We start from the raw sequence: 24,964 nt of genomic DNA on the forward strand, positions 1-24,964 counted from the left end.
TAATCTGTTTACTTCTCTTTCTTGTCTACTGTTATGCCTTTCTCTTCTTGACTAATGCAGTCACTTCACTGAATCCACCCTTCTTCCCTTATTTTTAAAATCTTAACGGTTTCACTTCAATTATATTTTGTTCTTAATTTCAAGGCCATTCCTGACTTTGTAAAGAAAAATTTTTATAAGTCAGAACTTTTTTACAAATATTATCCTCAGACAAATAACATATCTATGACATACAAGTTATCTAAGCCACTAACAAGGCTATTGGCCTTGAATAATCAAGTTACTCTAAAACTATGATTAATGTGTTCAAGAAAAGAAAGTAGAAAGCTGGATGAAAAAAAATGAAGAATTTCAAAAGAGAACTGGAATCTATTTTAAAAAACAGCAAATGGACACCCTAGAATTGAAAAATACAGTATCTCATATTAAAAACTGAGGTCACAGAAGAAGATAGGTGCAAATCTTTGTATAAACCACGACACCAATACTATGTTCTAAATATTTACAGAGAAATGAATGTCAGCCAGCTGTTGACAAAACACATTTTCTAAGGATTCTAGCATATCATGGCCGGGTGCGGTGGCTCAAGCCTGTAATCCCAGCACTTTGGGAGGCCGAGACGGGCGGATCACAAGGTCAGGAGATCGAGACCATTCTGGCTAACACCGTGAAACCCCGTCTCTACTAAAAAAATACAAAAAACTAGCCGGCCGTGGTGGTGGGCGCCTGTAGTCCCAGCTACTTGGGAGGCTGAGGCAGGAGAATGGCGTGAACCCGGGGGGCGGAGCTTGCAGTGAGCCGAGATTGCGCCACTGCACCCCAGCCTGGGGCACAGAGCAAGACTCCGTCTCAAAAAAAAAAATAATAATAATAATGCTTGGATAGTGTTACCATTTATCAATCAATTGGACAAATTAGGTAAATTATAACCTAATTCAGCCCATAGGCCTGAATTTCCTAACTCATGAAATCTTTTAAATTCCTTTCAAAGCTCTAAAACCTATCTCTCTGCTGCTAGGGATAACGTCAAATTTTAATAAAAAATAGCTTGATTTTTGTAGTTCTTTAAAATAGTGGGAAAAGCATGAGATTTTGAGCCCAATGATTGGAATTCTAGTTTGGCTTAACTTTATAAACTGGGGATCTCAAATAGGTTACTTCTGAGCTTCAGTTTTCTCATCCTTAAAATAATCTGAATATCTGCTTTTATAATTTTGTAAGAATACAGTACACATAAACTGATAAACTCCATCCCTGGTAAATAGTAAATAAGGACTCAATAATTTACTGATATTACCATATTTTCCACACAGGGTGTTATGAAGATTAAAAGACAATGTATATAATGTGCCTTGCTAATAGCCAGTATACAATAATTATCTTTCTCTTCATTTTTTCCTTGTGGTCTATTATTTCATTGCATATCAACATACATTTTCCATTTTATAGCAAAATCTTTCAAGTTAAACATCAGGAATTTAGCAATTTGGAATACCTGGTATTATAAACTAAGTGTTTCTATCTTAAATTACATTTAAGTAGGTGTAAAAGTCAAACATCGACTGGGCACAGTGGCTCACACCTGTAATCGCAGCACTTTGGGAGGCTGAGGCAGGCGGATCATGAGATCAGGAGATTAAGACCATCCTGGCCAACGTGGTGAAACCCAGTCTCTACTAAAACACAAAAAATTAGCCGGGCATGGTGGGTGCATACCTGTAGCCCCAGCTATTCCGGAGGCTGAGGCAGGGCAATCACTTAGAACCGGGGAGGTGGAGACTGCAGGAGCCAACATCGCGCCCCTGCACTCCAGCCTGGTGACAGAGCAAGACTCCGTCTCAAAGAAAAAAAAAAAGTCAAACATCAAATATGATGTGAAAGTTTTTATTAAATGTAAAAATAAGATGTTTCTGATTTAATACAAACCATAACTCAAGTTTGTTTCTCTAAATTTACTCGACAGAAATTTCTCTAAGTTGTATTTTATATTGCTAGGTCTATCTGTACATTAGAACAGTATAAATATCCCCTGCACAAGAAAGATCAGGTTCCTGAAAAACCTCTGTAATAAAATCATATGAAAGTCAAGAAATATAGGGTAATGAAGATTAAGACCATTATTGACCACATGAATATTTGTTATATTTACCAAAATAAGGCAAATTGGATAGCATTCTAAAAAAAGTCATTGATTTTCCACATCTTCAATCAATAATAATAGCAGTTATAAGACTGTATTTCATCCATCATTCCTTGTTCACTAGAAATTCTTCGGGATTCCCACTTCACTAGAATTTCAATATAGTTTCTAATTTGTTCTGCCTTGTTTCAATATCTGTAATATGATGTATGTTAGAGGTATTTTTCTTTATCTGATTCTTCATCCAAAAGTTCAATTCCTTTCTCATTTTATGACTCAGAGTTACTGACTATAAATGGTCAATCCCAAACACAGAGTAAATCAGTTCTGAAAGTTTTGGATAACTTTTAATACATCGGTATGACTGAGTAAGGATATTTTATATTCCTCCCATATACCAATATTCTTAGCTTTCTGCTTATGATTCCCCCAGGTTCACTTTCCTTTGAATTTCTTTAAGTCTTACAAAGTTGCATTCTAACTTAAAACAAAACTTTACTATTCACTTCTCCCATTTAGATTCTCAACACTACTATACCCCTAGCCAGAGTAAGTCACAATTATTGGATAACTAAACTTGAACTTGAGAGTAAAGATACTCAGAAGAAACATAACTAGAATCTCAACTAAAAAAAACATAGTGAACTGTATTACCATTTATTTGTATGCATACAAAATACTTGACATGAGAGAAATATAGGCATCTTAGCCAACATTTCAAAAACTAAATAGCAATTATCTTTTAAAAAATTCAGAAAAGTAAAAACCTAAGAAACCTATATTAAAATATTTATTACAATGATGGTCAGGTGCGGTGGCTCATGCCTATAATCCCAGCACTTTGGGAGGCCGAGGCTGGAGGACTGCTTGAACCCAGGAGTTAAAGACCAGCTGGGGTAACACAGAGAGACCTCATTTCTACAAAAATGTTTTGTTTTAAATTGGCCAGGCATGGTAGTGTGTGCCTGTAGTCCTGGCTACTTGGAAGGGTGAGGTGGGAGGATCACTTGAGCCCAGGAGATCCAGGCTGCAGTGAGCCATGATCATGCCACTGCACTCCACTCTGGGCAAGAGAGCCCCTATCTCAAAAGAAAAAAAAAAAACAAATATATATATATATATATATATATAAAATACATAAAATAAATTTATAAATCTACATAAAATATATATACACATATATGATTATATTTACTAAAATGCTAATTTTTTTTTTTTTTTTTTTGAGACAAAGTTTTGCTCTTGTTGCCCAGGCTGGAGTACAATGGCACGATCTTAGCTCACTGTAATCTCTGCCTCCCAGGTTCAAGTGATTCTCCTGCCTCGGCCTCCCAAGTAGCTGGGACTACGGGCATGTACCACTATGCCCGGCTAATTTTGTATTTTGAGTAGAGGTGGGGTTTCACCACATTGGCCAGGCTAGTCTCAAACTCCTGACCTCAGGTAATCAAAGTCTGCCTCAGTCTCCCAAAGTGCTGGGATTATAGGCGTGAGCCACCACACCTGGCCTAAAATGCTAATTCTTAAGGTTTAAAATAAAAATCAACATTGAGAATTTTTTTTTTTTTTTGAGATGAAGTCTCACTCTGTCGCCTAGGCTGGAGTGCAGTGGCACAACCTTGGCTCACTGCAACCTCTACCTCCGCCTCCCGGGTTAAAGCAATTCTCTTGCCTCAGCCTCTTGTGTAGCTGGGATTATAGATGCATGCACCACTCCTGGCTTCTTTTTAAAGCATGGTTATAGAAATAGTTTATAGACCTACAAAGCTCAATTTTCAAGAGGACTACAGATTTTTGGAACTGGAAAGTATCTGAGAAATTAGCTGGCCTGTCCTTTGCTCAGATTAAAAGGAAAGGGGAAAAAAAAAACCTAACGCTGAGAGAGGCTTTAAGTGACTCTCTCAAGGTCACCCAACTTCAAACATTGGTTTACTATCCTTTATACTGTATCACACTGCTCCTACAGCAGTAGGAACTCCTATTACTTATTCTAAAAGGCAAGATGCTTCTATTTATCAGGGAATCTTCTTCTGATTAGTAAGTACCATATCTTATGAAACATATGATCTTGCTAATGCCAGGATTTTAAAGTCCAGATGAATACATTCATTCAACAAATATTTATTGATCACCAAGTAGATGCTAGGCACTGTGAGAGCACTGAGGATACAGTAGTTAAGAAGACAAACACTGGGAATAATAATACTAAAATGATAATAACAGCAACTACATTGAACTAAGCACCTGCTATAGGCAAAATACTATATTAAGTAGCCTACATGTACTTACCTTTGTGTGTGTGTGTGTGTGTGTGTGTGTGTATGTGTGTGTGAGACAGAGTCTCACTATGTTGCCTCAGGCTGGAGTACAGCGGTGCCATCTCGGCTCACTGCAACCTCCGCCTCCTGGGTTCAAGCGATTCTGCTGTCTCAGCCTCCTGAGTAGCTGGGATTACAAGCACGCACCACCATGCCCAGCTAATTTTTGTATTTTTAGTAGACACAGGGTTTCACCATGTTGGCCAGGCTGGTCTTGAACGCCTGGCCTCACGCAATCCACTTGCCTCAGCCTCCCAAAAGTGCTGGGATTACAGGAGTGAGCCACAGGGCTCGGCCCACTTGCTGTAATTCTTAAAACAACACTACAAGGAAGGGTTTAGAGTGAGTGGATTGATAAGTGTCACAGTCCAAAGCAGCTAGTTCTAGCACCAAAATGTAAGTTCTAGGCCATTTGTAGTTACAAATTAGGCCAAATGTAGTTACAGGCCATTTCCCTATTCCTAAATGAATGATTTCCTAATATAATTTTAAATATAAATAAAAGCACAAAGGAGACGAAAATATGCAATATTTTTAACAAATCCATATAGAGACCACTTTTAGAAAGTGGCATAATTCTGGTTAGCGTATCTAAAAGAGTAAAGCATTTTTATAAAGGAGATAAGACAACTAACAAGGTTAAGAAGTTGGTGTATAAACAGTCTAAAACTTAGGGTTCCTTATTCAGACAGGAGGAAGGCTGAAAGCATATATAAACAAAGTCTATAAAGTCATTAAAGTTGCGATAGAAAATATATGTGCAAAATCTTAGAAGACTGAAGACTGAAACTAACAGTTGCTTAGGATGGAAGACAAACCAAAACAAAAACATACTACGGCACAGTATATAGTAAAATTATGAAACATTTCTTCAAAAAGTGAGCAGACTGAAGGCACATACAATATGTGATATCCATTTACTTAAATATGAATTTTCTAAGCTATAATACTATAATTCTGGTACAGCCAAGAAGCAAAGTATAACAAAAATAAGCTTTGCAAAGAAAATGTCATAAAACCTATTTAATAAAGCTGAAGCATTTTATTCACTTGTAATACGTTTCTCAGGCTCTTACAAAGAAACCTACTAAAAGATCAAAGTTTCCTGTTTTACTGACTTCTAAGCATTGATTACTCTTTGAAACCTTGAATTTATTTTCCTGCTTTTGTCTATCGTTTAAATCCACAAGAGAAACCATTTAACCTAGGCATCTGAAACAGTACCAAGCCCACAGTGCTGCTTCAGGAATATTCACTGAATTAACAAACGAAATCCAGAGAATAGCACACTGGCAGCATAAAGAAATGGTAGCCAAATCTAGCAATTTCATAGGATGAATATGCTTATCTTCCTAGAGATTATCAGTTTACTCAATGTTAAATCATTTTAAATAGCCTATTAAAACAAATATATACCAGGTAATAGAATGTAAAATTCAAATTAATGTTTAATATATGAGATTTCAAATATATTTTGTGACTGCTGGTGGCTATTTCATATTTCCAGACCCTAAGGATACATTTTTATTGTCTTCTGCTATCAGAGCTACTTCATGAAAAACAAGAAAAGTGCCTACAAGCTTACCCTGTAGCCAGCTCTCCAAATAGACTATATGCTCTTTGAGGAGAATTTTATTTATTTATTTATTTATTTATTTATTTATTTATTTATTGAGATGGAGTCTCACTCTGTCACCCATGCTGGAGTGCAGTGGCATGATCTCAGCTCACCACAATCTCTGTGTCCCGAGTTCAAGAGATTCTCCTGCCTCAGCCTCCTGAGTAGCTGGGATTATAAGCACGCATCACCACACCTGGCTAGTTTTTGTATTTTTAGTAGAGACGGGGTTTCACCATGTTTGCCAGGCTGGTCTCGAACTCCTGACCTCATGATCCACCCACCTCAGCCTCCCAAAGTGCTGACTGCCGGCATAAGCTACTGCGCCCAGCCTTAGTAGAGACTTATACTATCCCTGGCACCTAACAGGCTACTTATATGTCAAGAGCATCTCTATAAAAAGAGGATATTTAGACTTCCATTTTCAGCCAAGATGTAGCAATGGACACCAGATTTACCTTCTAATCTGAAACAATCAAAAAAAGACAAAACATCTGAAATAGTTTTCAGGACATGGAAAATGAAAGACAGTCATCCCTGAGAAAACAGAAACAATTTGGACAAGCCCTACAATTTCCCAAACTCACTGACTTAGAGCTTCTAGGCCACAATGAATGGATGGAGAAACCAGGCAAAGCCTAGGGACTCCCTAAGTTAAAAAGACAGAAGTGAAAGAATAGGAAGACTGGGGCAGCTAGAAGTCACAAAGCACAGTACCAGAGGAGAGTGCTGAACAGAGAACGAACTCCAGGATCTGCATATAGTCCTTACTGAATATCAAGGTGAGTACTGAGCAAGTAAAGAAACTATTAGAGGCAGATAAGATCCTGTGTAAGGCAAGGCATGGTGGCTCATGCCTATAATCTCAGCATTTTGGGAGGCTGAGGTGGGAAGATTGCTTGAGCCTAGGAGTTCGAGACCAGCCTGGGCAACATGGTAAGACCCCATCTCTACAAAAAATGAAAAATAAAAAATAAAAATTCTAGCATAGTGCCTCTTTCCACCAGCAAGACTAGAAGATGCTATAATTCAGAGTACCCAGGAGGGTCTTACTTCACGAGGACACTATTCTGGATCCTCAAGAAGTGAAAACCAGAATTACCATATTTCTAGGTATATACACAAAAGAACTGAAAACAAGTACTCAAATACATGCACATCCATGTTAACAGCAACAACTGCTAATGGAAACAGACTAAATGCCCATCAATGGATGAATAAATAAACAAATTGTGAGATATACATACAATGGAATATTAACCCATAAAAATGAAGTACTGATACATGCTACAATGTAGACAAACTTGCAAAAAATTATGCTAAGTGAAAGAAGCTAGACACAAAAGGTCATATATTGTATGATCCATTTATATGAAATATCCAGAATCAATAAATCCATAGAGATAGAACACAGATTGGTGGTTGCCTGGGGCTACAGGGAAAGAATAATGGGGAGAAACTGCTTGATGGGTAAGGGTGTGATTCCTTTGTGGAGTGATGAAAATGTTTTGAAACTAGATAGAGGTGGGAGTTGCACAATACTGTGAATATACTAAACATCACTGAATTGCTCACTTTTAAATGGCTATGTTACATGAATGTTACCTTACTAATTATTATTTTCAAAAATAAGGCAGGCCGGGCACAGTGGCTCACACCTGTAATCCCAGCACTTTGGGAGGCTGAGGCGGGTGGATCACGAGGTCAGGAGTGAAATCCCATCTCTACTAAAAAAAAAAATACAAAAATTAGCCAGGTGTGGTGGCGCATGCCTATAATCCCAGCTACTCAGGGGGCTGAGGCAGGAGAATCACTTGAACCCGGGAGGCAGAGGTTGCAGTGAGTCAAAACTGAGTCACTTCACTCCAGCCTGGGTGACAGAGTGAGACTCTGTCTAAAATAAATAAATAAATAAATAAATAAATAAATAAGAAGGCAAAAAATGAGGCCGGGTGTGGTGGCTCCCGACTGTAATCCCAGCACTTCAGGAGAACGGGGCAAATGCATCACTTGAAGCCAGGAGTTCGAGACCAGCCTGACCAACATGGCGTAACTCCGTCTCTGCTAAAAACACAAAAATTAGCCAGACATGGTAGCGCATACTTGTAGTTCCAGCTACGCAAGAGGCTGAGGCAAAAGAATCTCCCGAATCCAGGAGGTGGAAGTTACAGTGAGCTGAGACTGAGCCACTGCATTCCACCCTGGTAGACAGAGTAAGACTCTGTTTCAAAAAAGAAAGAAAAGAAAAAAGAAACGAAACGAAACGAAACAGAAAAGAAAAGGAAAAAAAAGAAAAGAAAAGGAAAAGAAAAAGAAAAAGGAAAAGGAAAAGAAAGGAAAGGAAAAGAAAAAAGAAAAGCGAAAATAAGGCAAAAAATGAGAAAAAAATGTAAATTAAAAATCTGATGGAAAAAACAGCAAAATGAAAGATGAACCTAGCCATAATGATGATCACAAGAAACGTAAATGGGTCAAAATCCCTGATTAAAAGGCAGAGATTGTCAGACTGAATAAAAAAGTAAGACCCAACACTGCCTATAAGAAACAAACTTTAAATAAAAGGTACAAATGAGCTAAAAAAATGTAAGGATGGAAAAAGATATACCATGCTAACATCAATCAAAAGAAATGGAATGACTATGAATATTAGACAAAGCAAATTTCAGAGAAAAATACAGGTCAATTTTATAATGATACAGAGGTCAATCACAAAAATCCTGAAAATTTATATACCTAATTATAGAATACCAAAATACATACAGCATAAGCTGCATGAATAAATACACAAACCCACAATTACAGTCAATCCATGGAAATGCATTTAAGGAACTGAGAAACTGCCAAAAGTGAAGTACTATTATTTTATGATCTCACACTACTGTAGGATAGATTCTGTTCTGCTACATCCTTGTCAACACTGAGTATAGTCTTTTAAAGAGTTTAGGTATGTGTCCTCTCTAAATCTCATGTTGAAATGTAATCCCCAGTGTTGGAGGTGGGGCCTGGTGGAAGGTGATTGGATCATGGGGGCAATACTTCATGGCTTTGTGCTGAGTTCTCTGAAGATGTTTTTTTAAAAGAGTGTGGCACCTCCCCCAACCCCCTTGCTCCTGCTCTGCCATATGAGATGCCTGCCCCCTTTCATCTTCCACTGTGATTATAAGCTCTCTGAGTCCTACCCAGAAGCTGAGCAGATGCCAGTGCCATGTTTCTTGTACAGCCTGCAGAACCATGAGCCAATTAAACCTCTTCATTATAAATTATACAGTCTCAGGTATTTCCTTATAGCAATGGAAGAACAGACTAACATAGTCTTTTTAATTTCAGTCCTTCTAATAAGTATGCAATGTTATCATTATGGTTTTAATCTGCATTTTTCCTAATGATTAGTGATGTTGAGCATCTGAAAAGATGCTAATTTTTCATTTATATATCTTTTTTGGTGAGGTGTCTGTTCTAAATTTTTGCTCAATGTTTCTTGAATTGTTTTCTTATTGTTGAGTTTTGAGAATTCTTTATATATTCTGGATAAAAATATCTGCTTTGCAAAGATTTCTCCCAGTCAGTAGTTAGTCTTTAAATCCTCCAATAGTTTTCAAAAATAGAAATTTTTAATTTTTATGGAGTCCAATTTGTCTGGTGTTCTTTTAGGGATCGTGCTGTTAATGTTATACCTAGTAATTCTTCCTAAGCCCAGGTCACAAGAATTTTTCTCCCATGTTTTCTTCTAGAGTTCTATAGGTTTAGGTTTTACATTTTGAGTTAAACTTTCTATTAAAATATGGTTTAATGTATAGATTAAAGGATTTTAAAAAAATGTATACGTATTTAATTTTACCAATTATCTCTCTTTAAAAGACTGTTCTTTCTTTACTGAATTGCCTTTCTACCTTTGGGGGAAATCAGTTCATAAAGGGGTCTATTTTTTGGCTCTGTCTCTTCTGTTTATCTGTTTGTCTATCTTGATGCGAGTACCACACTATTTTGAGTATTGTAGCTTTATAATTATGTCTTGAAATTGGGTAGTTTTGGTTCTCCAACTTTGTATTCCCTTTTCAGAGTTGTTTTGCTTTTGTAGGTTGTTTGTATTTCATATGAATTTTAGAATCAGCCTGTCAATTTCTACACAAAAAAAAGTCCTGTTGGGAATTTACTTTGGATTGCACTGAATCTATGGATCAGTTTGGAGAAATTGGCCACTTAAAAGTATTTCCTCACTAGACGCGGTGGCTCATGCCTGTAATCCAAACACTTTGGGAGGCTGAGGCGGACGGATCACCTCAGGTCGGGAGTTCGAGATCAACCTGACCAACACTGAGAAACACTGTCTCTACTAGAAACATAAAATTAGCCAGGTGTGGTGGCGCATGCCTGTAATCTCAGCTACTCGGGAGGCTAAGGCAGGAGAATCACTGGAACCTGGAAGGCAGAGGTTGTGGTGAGCCACGATTGTACCAATCCAGTCCAGCTTGGGCAACAAGAGTGAAACTCCGTCTCAAAACAAACAAAAAATTTCCTCTTCTGACACATGAACCAATATTTTCCCCCATTTACTTAAGTCTTTTAAGTTTTTTTCTAAGTGATATTTTGTAGATTTTAGTGTATGTGTCTTATATATTTTTTTCAGCTTTCTCTGTAAGTACTTAGTATTTTTATGCTATTTAAAAATTGTATTTTTTCATTTTAATTTTTGATTTTTTGTTGATAGGGTACAGCTTTGCTAAACTCACCTGTTAGTTCTAGGAGTTTCTTTAAAGATTCTATTGAATTTTCTTCATAGACAAACATGTCATCTGCCCATCAAGACAGTATTATTACTATACTTGTTGCTTTTTCTGGCCTTACTGCCCTGGCTAGAATCTCCAGAATAACACTGATTAGTAGTAGTGAGAACATCCTCTTGGTTCGTTCTTGATCTTAGAAGAAATGCATTCAGACTTTCATTATAATTGTATGGTTTCTGTAGATGTCCTTTATCAGGTTGAGGAAGTTTTATTCTATTAGGTTGTGAGACTGTTAATCAAGTATAGATGCTGGATTTTGTCAAATGCCTTTTCTGCCACTTTAGAGATTGTTGTGTGGTTTTTCTTTTTAGTTTAGAAATATGTTGAGTTACATTCATTGCATTTTTGGTTGTTACACCAACCTTACTTACCTTCCTGGGAAGGACAATGTACTTGGCCATGTGTGTTTTTCTTTTCATGTTTTTGTTGGACTTGATAGGCTAAAAGTCTGTTTAGAAATTTTATATCTATGTTATGAGGAACATTCTTCTGTCTTTTCTTTTATAATATCTGTCTGGTTTTGGCCTCAGAGTAATGATGGCCTCATAAAGTGAGCTGGGAAGAGTTCTTTTCTCTTGATTTTCTAGAAGAGTTTGTGTAGAATAGGCATTATTTCTTCCTTAAATTTTGTAAGAATATACCAGTAAAGGCATCTGGGCCTGGAATTTTCTTTGTTGGAAGTTTTTCAATTACAAATTCAATTTACTTAATTGATATGGGACTTTTCAAGTCATCTATTTTATCTTGGTTAAGCTTTATAGTTTCTCTTTTTCAAGGAATTTGTCCACTTTAAGGTGCTGAATTATAGGCATACAGTTTATAGTATTCATTAATCATTCTTTTACTATCTTTAAAACCTCTTAGTCTCGTCACCTGTTTCATTCCTAAAATTGTTAATTTATCTCTTCTTTCTCTTTTCCCCACTCTGGCTAGAGATTTATTAATTTTTTTGTTCTTCTCAAAGATCAGTTTTTGGTTTCACTGATTGTTTCTATTGATTTTATGTTTTATATTTCATAGGTTTCAGTCTGACCACTATTATTTTTTTCCCCCTCTCCTTACTTTGGATTTAATTTCCTCTTGTTTTTCTAATTTCTTAAGGTGAAAACAGAGGTCATGGATTTGAGGCTTTCTTTTCTAGTGTAGACTTTCAGTGATATAAATTTCCTTCCTTGAACACTGCTGTAGGAGTATCACACAAATGTTGACATTTTGTGTTTTAATCTTCATTTAATTCATTCTGCTTTTAAATTTCCCTTTTGATTTCTTTGACCAATGAGTTATTTAGAAGCATTTTATTTAGCTTTCAAATATTTGGGGATTTTCTAGTGATTTTTCATTTACTGATTTTTAATTTACTTTTATTGTGGTCAGATAACTTACTTTGTATGTTTTGAATCCCTTTAAATTTATTGACTTGTTTAATTACTTTGAATAAGAACTAACTCAATGATCTGTATGTACTTGAAAAGAATGTGTATTTACCTATTGTTGGTTAGAGTGTTTTATAAATGTCAATTCGGTTAAGTTGGCTGATATTTGCAGGGATTTTCTGTCTACTAGTTCTATCAGTTATCAACAGAGTGGTACTAAAATCTCTCGTTAGGCTGTTCTTGCATTGCTATAAAGAAATATCTGAGACTAGGCAATTTATAATGAAGAGGTTTAATTGGCTCACAGTTCTGCAGGCTATACAAGAAGCATGGCACTGGCATCTGCTCAGCTTCTGGGGAGGACTCAGGGAGCTTATAATCATGGTGGAAGATGAAAGGCAGCAGACATTTCATATGGCAGAGCAGGAGCAAGGGGGTTGGGGGAGGTGCCACACTCTTTTAAAAAACCAGATCTTCAGAGAACTCAGCACAAAGCCATGAAGTATTGCCCCCATGATCCAATCACCTTCCACAAGGCCCCACCTCCAACACTGGGGATTATATTTCAACATGAGATATAGAGGGGACACATACCTAAACTCTTTAAAATACTATACTAAATGTTGACAAGGATGTAGCAGACCAGAATCTATCCTACAATACCATGAGATCATAAAATAATAGTACTTGCACTTTTGGCAGTTTCTCAGTTCCTTAAATGCATTTCCATGATTGTCCCACCACCACCACAAAAAAAAAAAAAAAAAAAAAGAAAGCTAAACATACACATGACATATGACCACGGCATTCCACTCAGTAATTTTTACTCAAGTGAAAAAAAAAAAGTGTCTGTCCATAAAAAGACCTGAACAAGAATATTCACAGCAGCTTTATTTATATAGACCAAAATGTCTATCAACAGGTAAATAAACAAATATGGCATATCCATATAATAAACATTATTCAGCAATAAAAGGGAATGAACTACCGATGCAACAACATAGTTGAATCTCAAAATCACAGTAAGTAAAAGACAAAAAGGGGCCGGCCAAGCATGGAGGCTCATGCCTATAATCCCAGCACTTTGGGAGGCTGAGGTAGGTGGATTGCTTGAGCTCAGGAGTTTGAGAGACGAAACCCTGTCTCTACCAAAAATACAAAAATTAGCCAGGAGTGGTGATGTGCACCTGTGGCCCCAGCTACTTGGGAGGCCGGGGTGGGAGGATGAGTGAAGCCTGGGAAGTCTGGGAAGGCTGTAGTGAGCCATGATTACGCCACTGAACTCCAGCCTCAGTGACAGAATGAGACCCTATCTCAAAATTAAATAAATAAAAAATAAAACAAGACGACAAAAAAGAATACATATTGTATGATTTCATTTAGATAAAACTCTAGAAAATGCAAACTAATCTATAGTGCCAGAAAGCAGATCAGCACTTGCACAGGGAAGTTTTTGGAAATGATGAATATGTTCACTATCTTGATGCACACAAGTGTATACATGTGACAAAACTCATCAAATAATATACATTAAACGTGCAGTTTATTGTATGTCACTTGCACTTCAATAAAGCTAGTAAAATATAAATAGAAGTTCTGAACATGCCATTACCAAAATACACTGTATTCAAGGCCGTAAAATAAAACTTAACACATTTAAAAGAACTGAAATCACACAAAGTATATGCTTTAACATTAATAAAATTAAATTGGAAATCAGTAACAGAAAAGTTTCTGGTAAATCTCCAAATATTTGGAGGTTAAACAAACTTCTTGATAATCCACGAGTCGGACAGAAAATCACAAAAACTTTGAACAAATCAAAACAAAAATACTATATAAAAATGTGTAGGATATAGTCAAAACAGTGCTTTAGAGGGAAAGAGCATTAAATGCTCATATAAGAAAAAAAGAAATGACAAATCAATGACTTCAACCTTAAGAAACTAAAAAACAAGAGTAAATTATATCCAAATCAAGAAGAAGAAATAAAAACAAAAAACCAATGGAAGTGAAAACAGAAAAACAGAGAAAATCAAGAATAAAGCAAGGAGTTTGCTCTCATCACTCCTATTCAGCATTTTATTAGAAGTCCTACACCGTGAAAAAGGGAAAGAAAAGAAAAAGTACACAGATTGGGAATAAAACTGTCATTATTTTCTGACAACATAGTTATCTGTGTAGAAAATCTCAAGGAATCCACAAAAAAGTTCCTGGAATTTAATAAGCGAGTTTGGCAAGGTTGAAGGACATGATGTTAATATACAAAAATCAATTGTATTTTATGTACTAGCAGTGAACAATTGGCAATCAAAATTTAAAAAGCAATTACCATTTACAATAGCAACAAACCCAAAGAAATACTTACGTATAAAGCTAATAAAACATGAGCATAATCTATATGCTACGCAAAAAGCTACAAAGCTCTAACAAAAAAAAAAGTCAAAGACCTAAATACATGGAGACTACGTCATATTCTTGGTTTGGAAGACTTAATATTGTTAAGATGTCAATTCTCTCCAATTCATCTGTAAATTGAATGTAATTCCAATCAAATACCAGTGTTTCTTATAGATATTTGACAACCTAATTCTAAAATTTATACAAAAAGGTAAAGAAATCACAATAGCCAAAACAATCTTGAAAAATAAGAAAAAATTTGAAAGGCTCAAACTACCTGATTTCAAGACTTACTGTAAAGCTACAGTAGGATGGGCGCAGTGGCTCATATCTGTAATTCCAGCACTTCGGGAGGCCGAGATGAGAGAATTGCTTGAGCCCAGGAGTTCGAGACCAACCTGGGGAACATAGCAAGACCCTGTCTCCTTTTTAATTAAAACAGAAAAAAAAAAAAAAAAAGCTACGGTAAAGTAGACATTGTGATATTTAATCAAGATAGACATATAGATCAATAGGGCAGAATAGAGTATGGAAAGAGACCTACACAGGTATCGTTGACTGATTTTTAACAATGTACAATGGCAATTCAAGGGAGAAAGAATAGTCTTTTCGACAAATGGTACTGGAAAACCTAGAAAGTCATATGCAAAAAAAAAAAAAAAAAAAAAAACCAAAAAACTTTGACCCATACCTCACACCCATATTAAAACCTGAGTTAAAATGGGTCACACACCTAAAAGCAAAGTAAAGAGATCATAGGAGAAAATTTTCATGACCTTGGTTTAGGCAAATTCTTAGATACAGCACTAAAAGTACAATCTGTTTTTTTTTTTTAAAAGTGATGAATTTGTCAAAAGGAACAACTTTTGTTCTGCCAAAGATATTGTTGGAGAATGAAAAGACAGCTACAGATTGTAAATATGTATTTGCACATATCTGCTAGGGGATTTATTTTCAGAATTATATGAAGAACTCTCAAAACTCAACAAGAAATAACTATTTTAAATGGGCAAAATATTTCAATGAGCACTTTAACGAAGGTGTACAAATGGCAAATAAGCACATGAAAAGATGCTCAACATCATTACTCATGATGGTAATGCAAATTAAAACCACAATGAGATGCTACTATATATCTATTAGAATGACTATAATTTCTAAAACTAACCATGTCAAGTCCTGCAAGGATGCTAAGCAATTGGATCTCTCATGCATTGCTGGCTGGAATGCAAAATGGTTCACCCACTTTGGAAAACAGTTTGGAATTTTTTTATAAAATTAAACATTCACTTAGCATATAACCCAGCAATCCCCTTCCTAAAAATGAAAACTTGTGTTCACACAAAAACATGCATGTGAATGTTTATGGCAAGCTTTATTCAAAAACTGGAAACAACTCAATGTCTTCAAGTGATGAATGGATAAACAAACTGTGATACATCCATACAATGGAATACTACTCAACAATAAAAAAAAATAAACTATTAATACATAAGAGAAAATAGATAAATCTCAAATGCACTAAGCTACATGAAAGAAGCCAGACTCAAAAAGTTATATATACTATTTTATTCCACTTATATGATATTCTAGAAAAGACAAAATTGTAGGGATAGACAACAGATCACTGGTTGCCGGGTTTAAGAGTTGACAAGGGTTCAACTACAGAGGGACAGCACAAGTAAGTTTTTTACGGAAAACTGTTATGTGTCATCATTCTGGTGGTGGTTACAAAACTCTATGCATTTATCAAAAATCACAGAACTGTATACAAAAATTTTACTGTATATTAAAAAACAATTTTCAAAAATAGGCAAAGGTAGTTAAGAAAAAAGGCAATTTGGCAGGTCTAAAAAACAATCAAAATAATAGAACAGGCTGGGCGCAGTGGCTCACGCCTGTAATCCCAGCACTTTGGGAGGCCAGGGCAGGCAGATCACCAGAGGTCAGGAGCTCGAGATCGGCCTGGCCAAAATGGTGAAACCCCGTCTCTACTAAAAATACAAAAATTAGCGGGGCGTGGTGTCGGGAGCCTGTAATTCCAGCTACTCCAGAGGTTGAGGCAGGAGAATCACTTGAACTGGGCAGGTGTAGGTTATGGTGAGCTGAGACCACGCCATTGCACTCCAGCCTGGGCAACAAAAGTGAAATTCCGTCTCAAAAAAAACATTAGCTGGGTGTGGCTGCAGGCACCTGTAATCCCAGCTACTCAGGAGGCTGAGGCAGAAGAATTGCTTGAACCTGGGAGGAGGAGGTTGCCATGAGTGGAGATCATGCCACTTGCACTCCAGCCTGGACAACAAGAGTAAAACTCCCGTCTCAAAAAAAAAATAATAGTAACAATAATAATAATAGAACAGAATAAAAACAAGGTCTTGGGAATAATAACAGATCATAAAAAGAGGGCACTAAGTTGGGGATAGATTTTTTTTTTTTTTTTTTTTTTGAGACAGAACCTCCAACTCCGTGGTTCAAATGATTCTCCTGCCTCAGCCTCCCAAGTAGCTGGGATTACAGGCACGTGCCACCATGCCCAGCTATTTTTATATTTTTAGTAGAGATGGGGTTTCACCATGTTGGCCAGTATGGTCTCAATCTCCTGACCTTGTGAGGGGATGGATTTTAAAGGCAAGACAGAACTGCAGTTTTCCAAATCAGTGAATAATATCAAGAAAGTAAAAAAAAAAAAAAGAAAAGAAAGTAAAAACACTGAGCTGCGTATCAAGTATGCCTTTGGTCCTGATATGTCTTAGAGTCGGAGACCATTCTACGCATATAAAAGGATTTCACATCACAAGTAAGAAAACAGAAATTCACAGGCTGGCAATTTTTTATCTCATGCCTCTCAATCGAGGGTTCTTAACATGCAGTACTTAGACAGAATTCTGGCAGTCTGTGAAAGTGAGTGAAATGAAAACACATCTTTTTAACCACTAACTGAAATGCATTACATTTCCTTAGGTCATGCATGTATGTAACTAACTGCAATAGACTAAACAGGACGTGTACCTTCATCACTTAAAGAAATTACAGATTCTTCCTATCATATTATTACCATGGATCTGTTGCTATCTTATTTTGTATGCATTAATAAACATATTTATAAATCACATTGAAGTTTTCTAGTATTTTGATAACTATATTTTATATAATCGGTTTCCTTTGTAATCCCATGTATTTTACCTTATACATTTAGAATACATTAAATGTTTTTAAATATATATATGAAGCATCTAAGATAGTATTCATAGGCTTCCCTAAACCATCAAAAGGATTTATGGCAAATAAAACATTAAAAATCCCTGCTCTAGAGGGGAACATCACACACCAGGGCCTGTCGGGGTTGTGGGGTAGGGAAGGGATAGCATTAGGAGAAATACCTAATGTAGATGATGGGCTGATGCGTGCAGAAAACCACCATGGCAGATGTATACCTACATAACAAACCTGCACGTTCTGCACATGTACCCCAGAACTTAAAGTATAATTAAAAAAAAAAAAAGGAAAAAAATCCAAATTATTTTGCCCCCATCTTACAAAGCACCTCTTTCTCCAGGGCCTGTAATATCCTTCACACACGCATGAAGTGTCACTCTTACCATGGTTATATAACAGTTTACACCCAAGACACAGATATGTATGCCTTTTTTAAAAAGCAAGTCATGTTTGTTTATGCTCCCTGGATAGTAGTCCGTATAAAATTAAATGTATCAAAAAAATATTCCATCTAGTCATATAAAATACAAAGAGAGACCTTAGACTGAACACTACAATGCTAAATGAAATGTACTTTCAGAAACTACAGATGAAATTAGCTTAAAAAAGTCAATCTTACATCTCACATAAGGAATTTAATGAAGGCATTTCAAAAAGGATCTCAAGTTGATAAGAATGCAAAGTTTAACTCATTTACCTTTATTTTCTAAATACACTGTACAAACACTGCAGTATCTTATGCTACTCATTTAAAGGTTTAAAAAAAGGGTATCAAAACAAAACCAAGCACAAACAAAAAAGTCAGACCTCAAAGGTATCTACAGTATTAAAACTCTTACGATTTTTTGGGTTACCTGATAGCAATTACCAATCAAGTGAGACATAGCAGGCACTGAAACAATGGAAATGCCCACATAGCAGAAGGGAGTGAGGGGATCCAAACTACAAGAGCAACAAAATCAACTGTGGATCCAGAGACGAAAAAATGTTCTGTAGTGTAAAGGTAATCTGGTGAGAACGATGGAAAAAAATAACCATTTTTAGAAAAAGGGAATATTAGAAATATTGAAGTAAATATCACAAAAGTCATTCTATTACAAAGGCATTAACTCCTTCCTATCAATAGAATGTACCAATTTAAAAACTTTTAGTAGGAATATATCTTCTATTTTGTAACAGAAATCAAGGGACAAAGAGAATTAGCTCATCCATACTTCCTACTCTTACTGGTTATCAAAACGTAGCCACAAAAAAACTGTTCATTCATTTTCATCTTAACAAAATAACATTTTTGGCTGGGTGCAGTGGCTCACGCCTATAATTCCAGCACTTAGAGACGCCAAGGAGGGCAGACTGCTCGAGCCCAGAAGTTCGAGACCAGCCTGGGCAACATAGTGAAACCCTGTCTCTATTTTTTTTAAATACATGTTTTTTAAAAAATAAAAAAATATCATTTTTATACATATAAATACCATTTTTTAAAAATTTAACAAAAATATAATGCATTCAATCTGTAATAATTTGTCATATCTCTACCAACATCTTAAAATTATATTTGTTTGTTTTTTGAGACAGAGTTTCACTATTGTTGCCCAGGCTGGAGTGCAACGGCGCGATCTCAGCTCACTGCAACCTCTGCCTCCCACGTTCAAGCGATTCTCCTGCCTCAGTCTCCTGACTAACTGGGATTACAGGCACCTGCCACCACACCTAATTTTTTGTACTTTTAGTAGAGACAGGGTTTTATCATGCCAGACTGGCCTTGAAGTTCTGACCTCAAGCGATCCTCCTGCCTTGGCCTCTCAAAGTGTTGAAATTGCAGGCATGAGCCACTGTGCCTGGCCAGAATTTTTTATTATAAGTAGTCAAAATAATGAGTCTTTAAAATTATTATTTTTTCATTACAGAATCACTTTGTGCTCACTACAGAAAACTTGTAAAATATAAAAAGAAGAAAAAAATGTCCCATAATCTTACCAACTAGAAACAACCACCATAACCATTTTATTTCTTGTAATGGTACTATCTTACTATTAGTAAGAATACTATTAATTAATACTTATTAACCACTTCCTTTGAGCTATTCAGCTAAGAGCTTTCCAAACATTTCCATTATACCTTTACAATAATCCTATTCAAGTAGTAGATGAACATGTGAATATTTTACAGTTTTGTCAAGTAGGGTTGAAAGAGGTTAGGAAATATGCCTAAGGTCATAGAGATAAATGGTAGAGCTGAAGCCAGCATCCTTGATCACTATACCACACCACCATCAATGTACAGATAGAGACAATGCTATACACTACTCTTTGCTCCTAAAATTACAAATATAATTTTTAGATGGCTATTTAATAACAGCACTTGGATATATAGTAACTTTACTGACTCACTCCTCTCCTGGATTCATGTTATATTCAGGATAGGTGATTCATTCAATATAAAAATAAAAACTAGATAAATGCAAGACTTGCTTGTCCACTTCTAAATTTAAATTATAATATATAATTCAACTTACCCTTTTACTGAGGCAAATAACTGGCCACATACTGCAACCTAACGTGCAGCAGCAACAAAGGCAGCCACAAAGTAGCCAACGTACATTAACGGGAAGGTTCTTCTTAAGACAACTGTTAACTCTGTTGATGCTGGCTTTAAATTCTTCAGGAGCTACCTAAAGAAAAATTTTAAGAAATAATAACAATGCAATATTAATGTCAAAAAACATGACTGATAAGCATACTTTTTTCTAATTTTCTCAGAAAACTGTCATTTTGAGGCATACAAATAGTACAAAAATGAGACACTCACTTTTCCAGTTAATGAAGAAGGGAATTCTGATTCAAATTTGTTGCTTAGTCCAAATCTATTTTTAAAAAATAAGAAGAATATGTTATTACATGTCATTGCTGCCAAAAATATAGACCATTTAATTTAAAGGTCAAGTCAATAAAAAGCATTTTCACATACGGAGGAAGTTTGAGACATAAAATGGAAGTTTGAGATAAAATAACTGTAATAAGCAATTTATGAAATGTAACAAGCAATTATTTTAGCAGTTAAACGGAAACTTTTGCATAATGATAAGGGGCTGAATGTTAATTAACCAGCAGTATGTAAACAAAAATATAAATGGTTCATTTAATTTGAGCTACCACCTTTATATCTTAAAAAGTTAACTACAAAGCATATTATTTTAATGGGTGGGATAGCAATTTTTTCCAGCTTTTAATGTTATTGGTGGAAACAAACAATAGCTGTGAATTTTAGCAGGTGTCCTACACAAGCAATAAGATGAGAAGCAAAATGCAGGAAAAAGAGTGGGGAAGGGGAAGAATAAGGAAAAAGGGAGAGAAAAAATAAAAAAGTAGGAACGGACAAAGTGCTACCAAGAACTCTCTTAGGTTCCATTCAATACCTATTTGTCAGTGCATTAGATGGTATGAAAGAAAATGTAGACATGTACTATACCTATATCTATTCCTATTACCTAAAAGATCTTTTCTTGAATCATGGTTAAAATATTCCATGGCTTTAGAATTGATAAAAGATTTAAACTATTTTCAAAGAATGGTAAATATAACAAGAAGATAAAAGACATAACAAAAACAACCTATTTTGCTTTTATCTATCAGAAGTCTACCAGTACTTGGAGAAAAGAGAATTCATTCAAATCACAACTATTGAGCACATTCCATGCAAAATTTCAATACAGGCTTTTATGGCTTTTACAGCTTCCTTTGTTTCCTTGAGAAATCACATATGAGACCAATTTTACTTTTATGTAATTTGAGATAATTTTGAAAGTTCATGTAATACACACTGTAAAGTTTCGAAGGGGGAACTCCAACTTTACACCTAAATCTAAACGGAATCTTGAAACAGGCTTGTTTTACTCATATCCTACATACACCCATTTCACTATTTCTACATTCCTCCAGTCTATAGTCATAACTCAGTGCAAACCACTCCAATCTGTTATCCAGCTTTCTCATCATCATCAAATTCAGGTTTATCTTTCCTGACAGACCTTTTCCATTCCAAACTCCTTTAACACTTTCCTCTGAAACCCTCAATCTGTTGATCTGCAGCTATCAGGATACCTCCTTACATCTTATCTTAAAAAACAAAACAAACCTTAAACCTAGTCATGTGCCATATAACAATGTTTCAGTCAGGACATACTTGAAGGTGGTCCCACAAGATTTTAATACTGTGTTTTTACTGTATCTTCTCTATGTTTAGATACACGAAACTTACCACTGTGTTATAACTGCCTACAATACACAGTACAGTAACACACTGTACAGGTTTGTAGTGTAAGGGCTACGGGCTATATATCATATAGCCTAGATGTGTATGTAGTAGGCTACAACATTTAAGTTTGTATACACACCCTCTGTGATGTCTGCACAATGATGAAATTGCCTACCGACCCATTTATCAGAATAGTCCCCATAGTTAAGCACCACATACCTGTACGTATCTTCACTTTAACCACAAACCCTGTTGAAATGCCACTCTTTCCTTAGAAATCCTCAACTACAGTTCACTCCTGACCTTATCTATTCTAAATAACTTTACCTCCTGCACCTCCATCTAATTCAGCAACCTACTCACTGTGATATATTCTGCATACTGTCATCACTTGGGACTGTATCACCTCTGAAATTCTGAACTGTAAAATTCTCCTCTTACCACTGCCATCAATCATTTCATTTCTCCCATCCTTACTAAATTTGTTTTTTGGCCTCTGGTTGTAATTTACTACTTCCTACCCCTCCATAGCTCCCTATGACTCCATTTCCTTCCTTATTTGCCAGAACTACAGTCAATCATTTTGAACGTACTCCAACAAACACCCTTAATCATCTCTACAGTGTCCCTTGCCAACCCAGGTTCAATTAAATTGTTTACTTTCTTCACACTGCCTGGAGCTACTGGAGAAAAATCACATTTATAAATGCATCACTATTAATAAATATATATATAAAATACATATCTTATTTCTAACCTCAGTGAGTATTATTTTAACAATATTTATTCATCCCCAATAAGTTCCCTTTTCCATACTCCGTAGTTGTGGCACCTGTCTTTAGGTACTCCACTTTATCCTCACAACATTTTTTTGCAAATAACCACAGTTGTCAACTCTGAGAGAAAAAAAAGTCATTGAATATAAACTGCTTTACCTTCCCTCCCTTTTATTTTTGGACTTACTTTTATATCTTCAGTAATTTTACCATCTCTCAATGGAGGAAAACTTCCAAAAACTAACCATTTACTTCTGGTTGCATCTCCTCTAGTCTTCACTGCAATCCACTGTATTTCTACCTCGCTTCAGGCTACTTAAACACAGCCTACAAACCTGAATTAGTCTATCCACCTGAGACTGTGAATCCCTATTTCTTCTTCTCTCTCAATGTCTGATGGCATCTATTTCTTTCCCTCCTCAACTAATGTTTTGAAAGACTCCTTTACATTAACCATCTTTACGTTACCTCTCATTCATTATTCAAACTACCACAATCCAGGCTTTCCTACACACTTCTTTACTAATAAGACTGTTCTCATCAGAGTAGTAGAAAATCACTCTTTTCAGCAAGTCTTCTTTCATATAGCATGCTTTCTCCAGGCAAAGAGCTTGAACGTCAGAATTTCTTATTTGGCATAGGCCACAGCAAATATCTCCTTTGCTATGTTTTTCATCCCTGCCAAAACCTTCTCTCTTTTTTTTTCCAAATCTAGACCAACCAAAACAATAGTATCAGGTAGAATTTTAGCAAGACCATCCTATTTTATTAAATGGATAAGAAAAGTCACACTTCTTGTTTGATAATATAACTGTAAAATATCACCTCTAATGATTTATTTTTGACACAAACCACTTAATTTTGACAATACCTTAGTTCTGGTTTCTTAAGTTCAGCAGAAGGCAGAGACTGTTAGAATGAAAATGGCATATATGTTTTGCTTTCAATTGACAGCATTATAAATGTACCCACAAGTTTACATAAAAGTTTTTAAATATGGTAAAAATAATTTCCTTTATTCTAAGACAAAGTACAATTGGCTCAGCACAGTATCAGAAAGGCCAAGTTTCATCCAATAAAATAATAATTTGAAGTACTTGAAAGAAGAGCAACGATTCCTGCACTGAGTAGGAAGCCGAACCCCCTTCAGACTCTAATAACCAAACACTCTACTAATCCAAAAAGCTAGAAGTAGCACTTGGATAATTTTTTAAAATATGATTTAAAGTAGGTGGCATCTTAATCCAGTTATCTACAAGACTAATAAAATTACATTTAAAAAATATTTTATGTTGGCAAGAAGGTCAAGATGGAAAAATATCACACACTATCAATGGAACTATAAATTGTTACAACCATTTCAGATTAATTTGGCACTGAAAATATTTATATCTTTGTCTCTTTAGAAATGTAATATTACCTAAAAAATAACTTGAAATGTGGATTAAATTTATGCATAAACAAGTTCATTGAATCTTTATTCACAAATATAAAAATGTATCTATAACATTTTAGGAATGGTTAATTATCTCAATATAACAGAGTATTAAACAACCATTAAATATGAAATTTGTAAACCAAAAACATGGAAATATCATTGAACATAAACTTCTTCACCTTCCCTCCCTTTCATTTTTAGATTTATTTATATATCTACAGTATTTTTACCATCTTTCTCAATGGAGGAAAATGTTGAAGAAGAAAATTCAGTATATCATGATCTTAACTAAAAAGAACAAAAATCTCACAAGTTGATAGAATTTTCAGGAGTGCAATCTGGTAGTACGTAAAAGGGGTCTTAAAAATATTCCTACCCTGGCTGGGTGTGGTGGCTCATGCCTGTAATCCCAGCACTTTGGGAGGCCGAGGCAGGTGGATCACCTGAGGTCAGGAATTCTAGACCAGCCTGGCCAACATGGTGAAACCCCGTCACTCTAAAAATGCAAAAATTAGCCGGATGTGGTAGTGGGCGCCTGTAATCTCCGCTATTCAGGAGGCTGAGGTAGGAGAATTGCTGGAACCCAGAGGCGGAGGTTGCAGTGAGCCGAGATTGCATCATTGCACTCCAGCCTGGGCCAACAACAG

General features: G+C 35.8%; 1 protein-coding gene across 1 annotated transcript in view; it reads right to left on the reverse strand.

Moving 5' to 3' along the window:
• LOC105463520 (cysteine rich hydrophobic domain 2) overlaps positions 1–24,964 on the reverse strand; it is a 54,201-nt gene that overhangs the window by 18,188 nt on the left and 11,049 nt on the right. The window contains exons 2-3 of the mRNA XM_011710665.3: positions 20,658–20,712; positions 20,365–20,520 (exon numbers count right to left, since the gene is read on the reverse strand). Coding sequence (XP_011708967.1) covers positions 20,365–20,520; positions 20,658–20,712 — 211 coding nt within the window. The remainder of the gene's footprint in view (positions 1–20,364; positions 20,521–20,657; positions 20,713–24,964) is intronic.

Source organism: Macaca nemestrina, chromosome 3 (assembly GCF_043159975.1).
Source record: "Macaca nemestrina isolate mMacNem1 chromosome 3, mMacNem.hap1, whole genome shotgun sequence".
In the NCBI taxonomy this organism is placed as follows: Eukaryota; Metazoa; Chordata; class Mammalia; order Primates; family Cercopithecidae; genus Macaca; species Macaca nemestrina.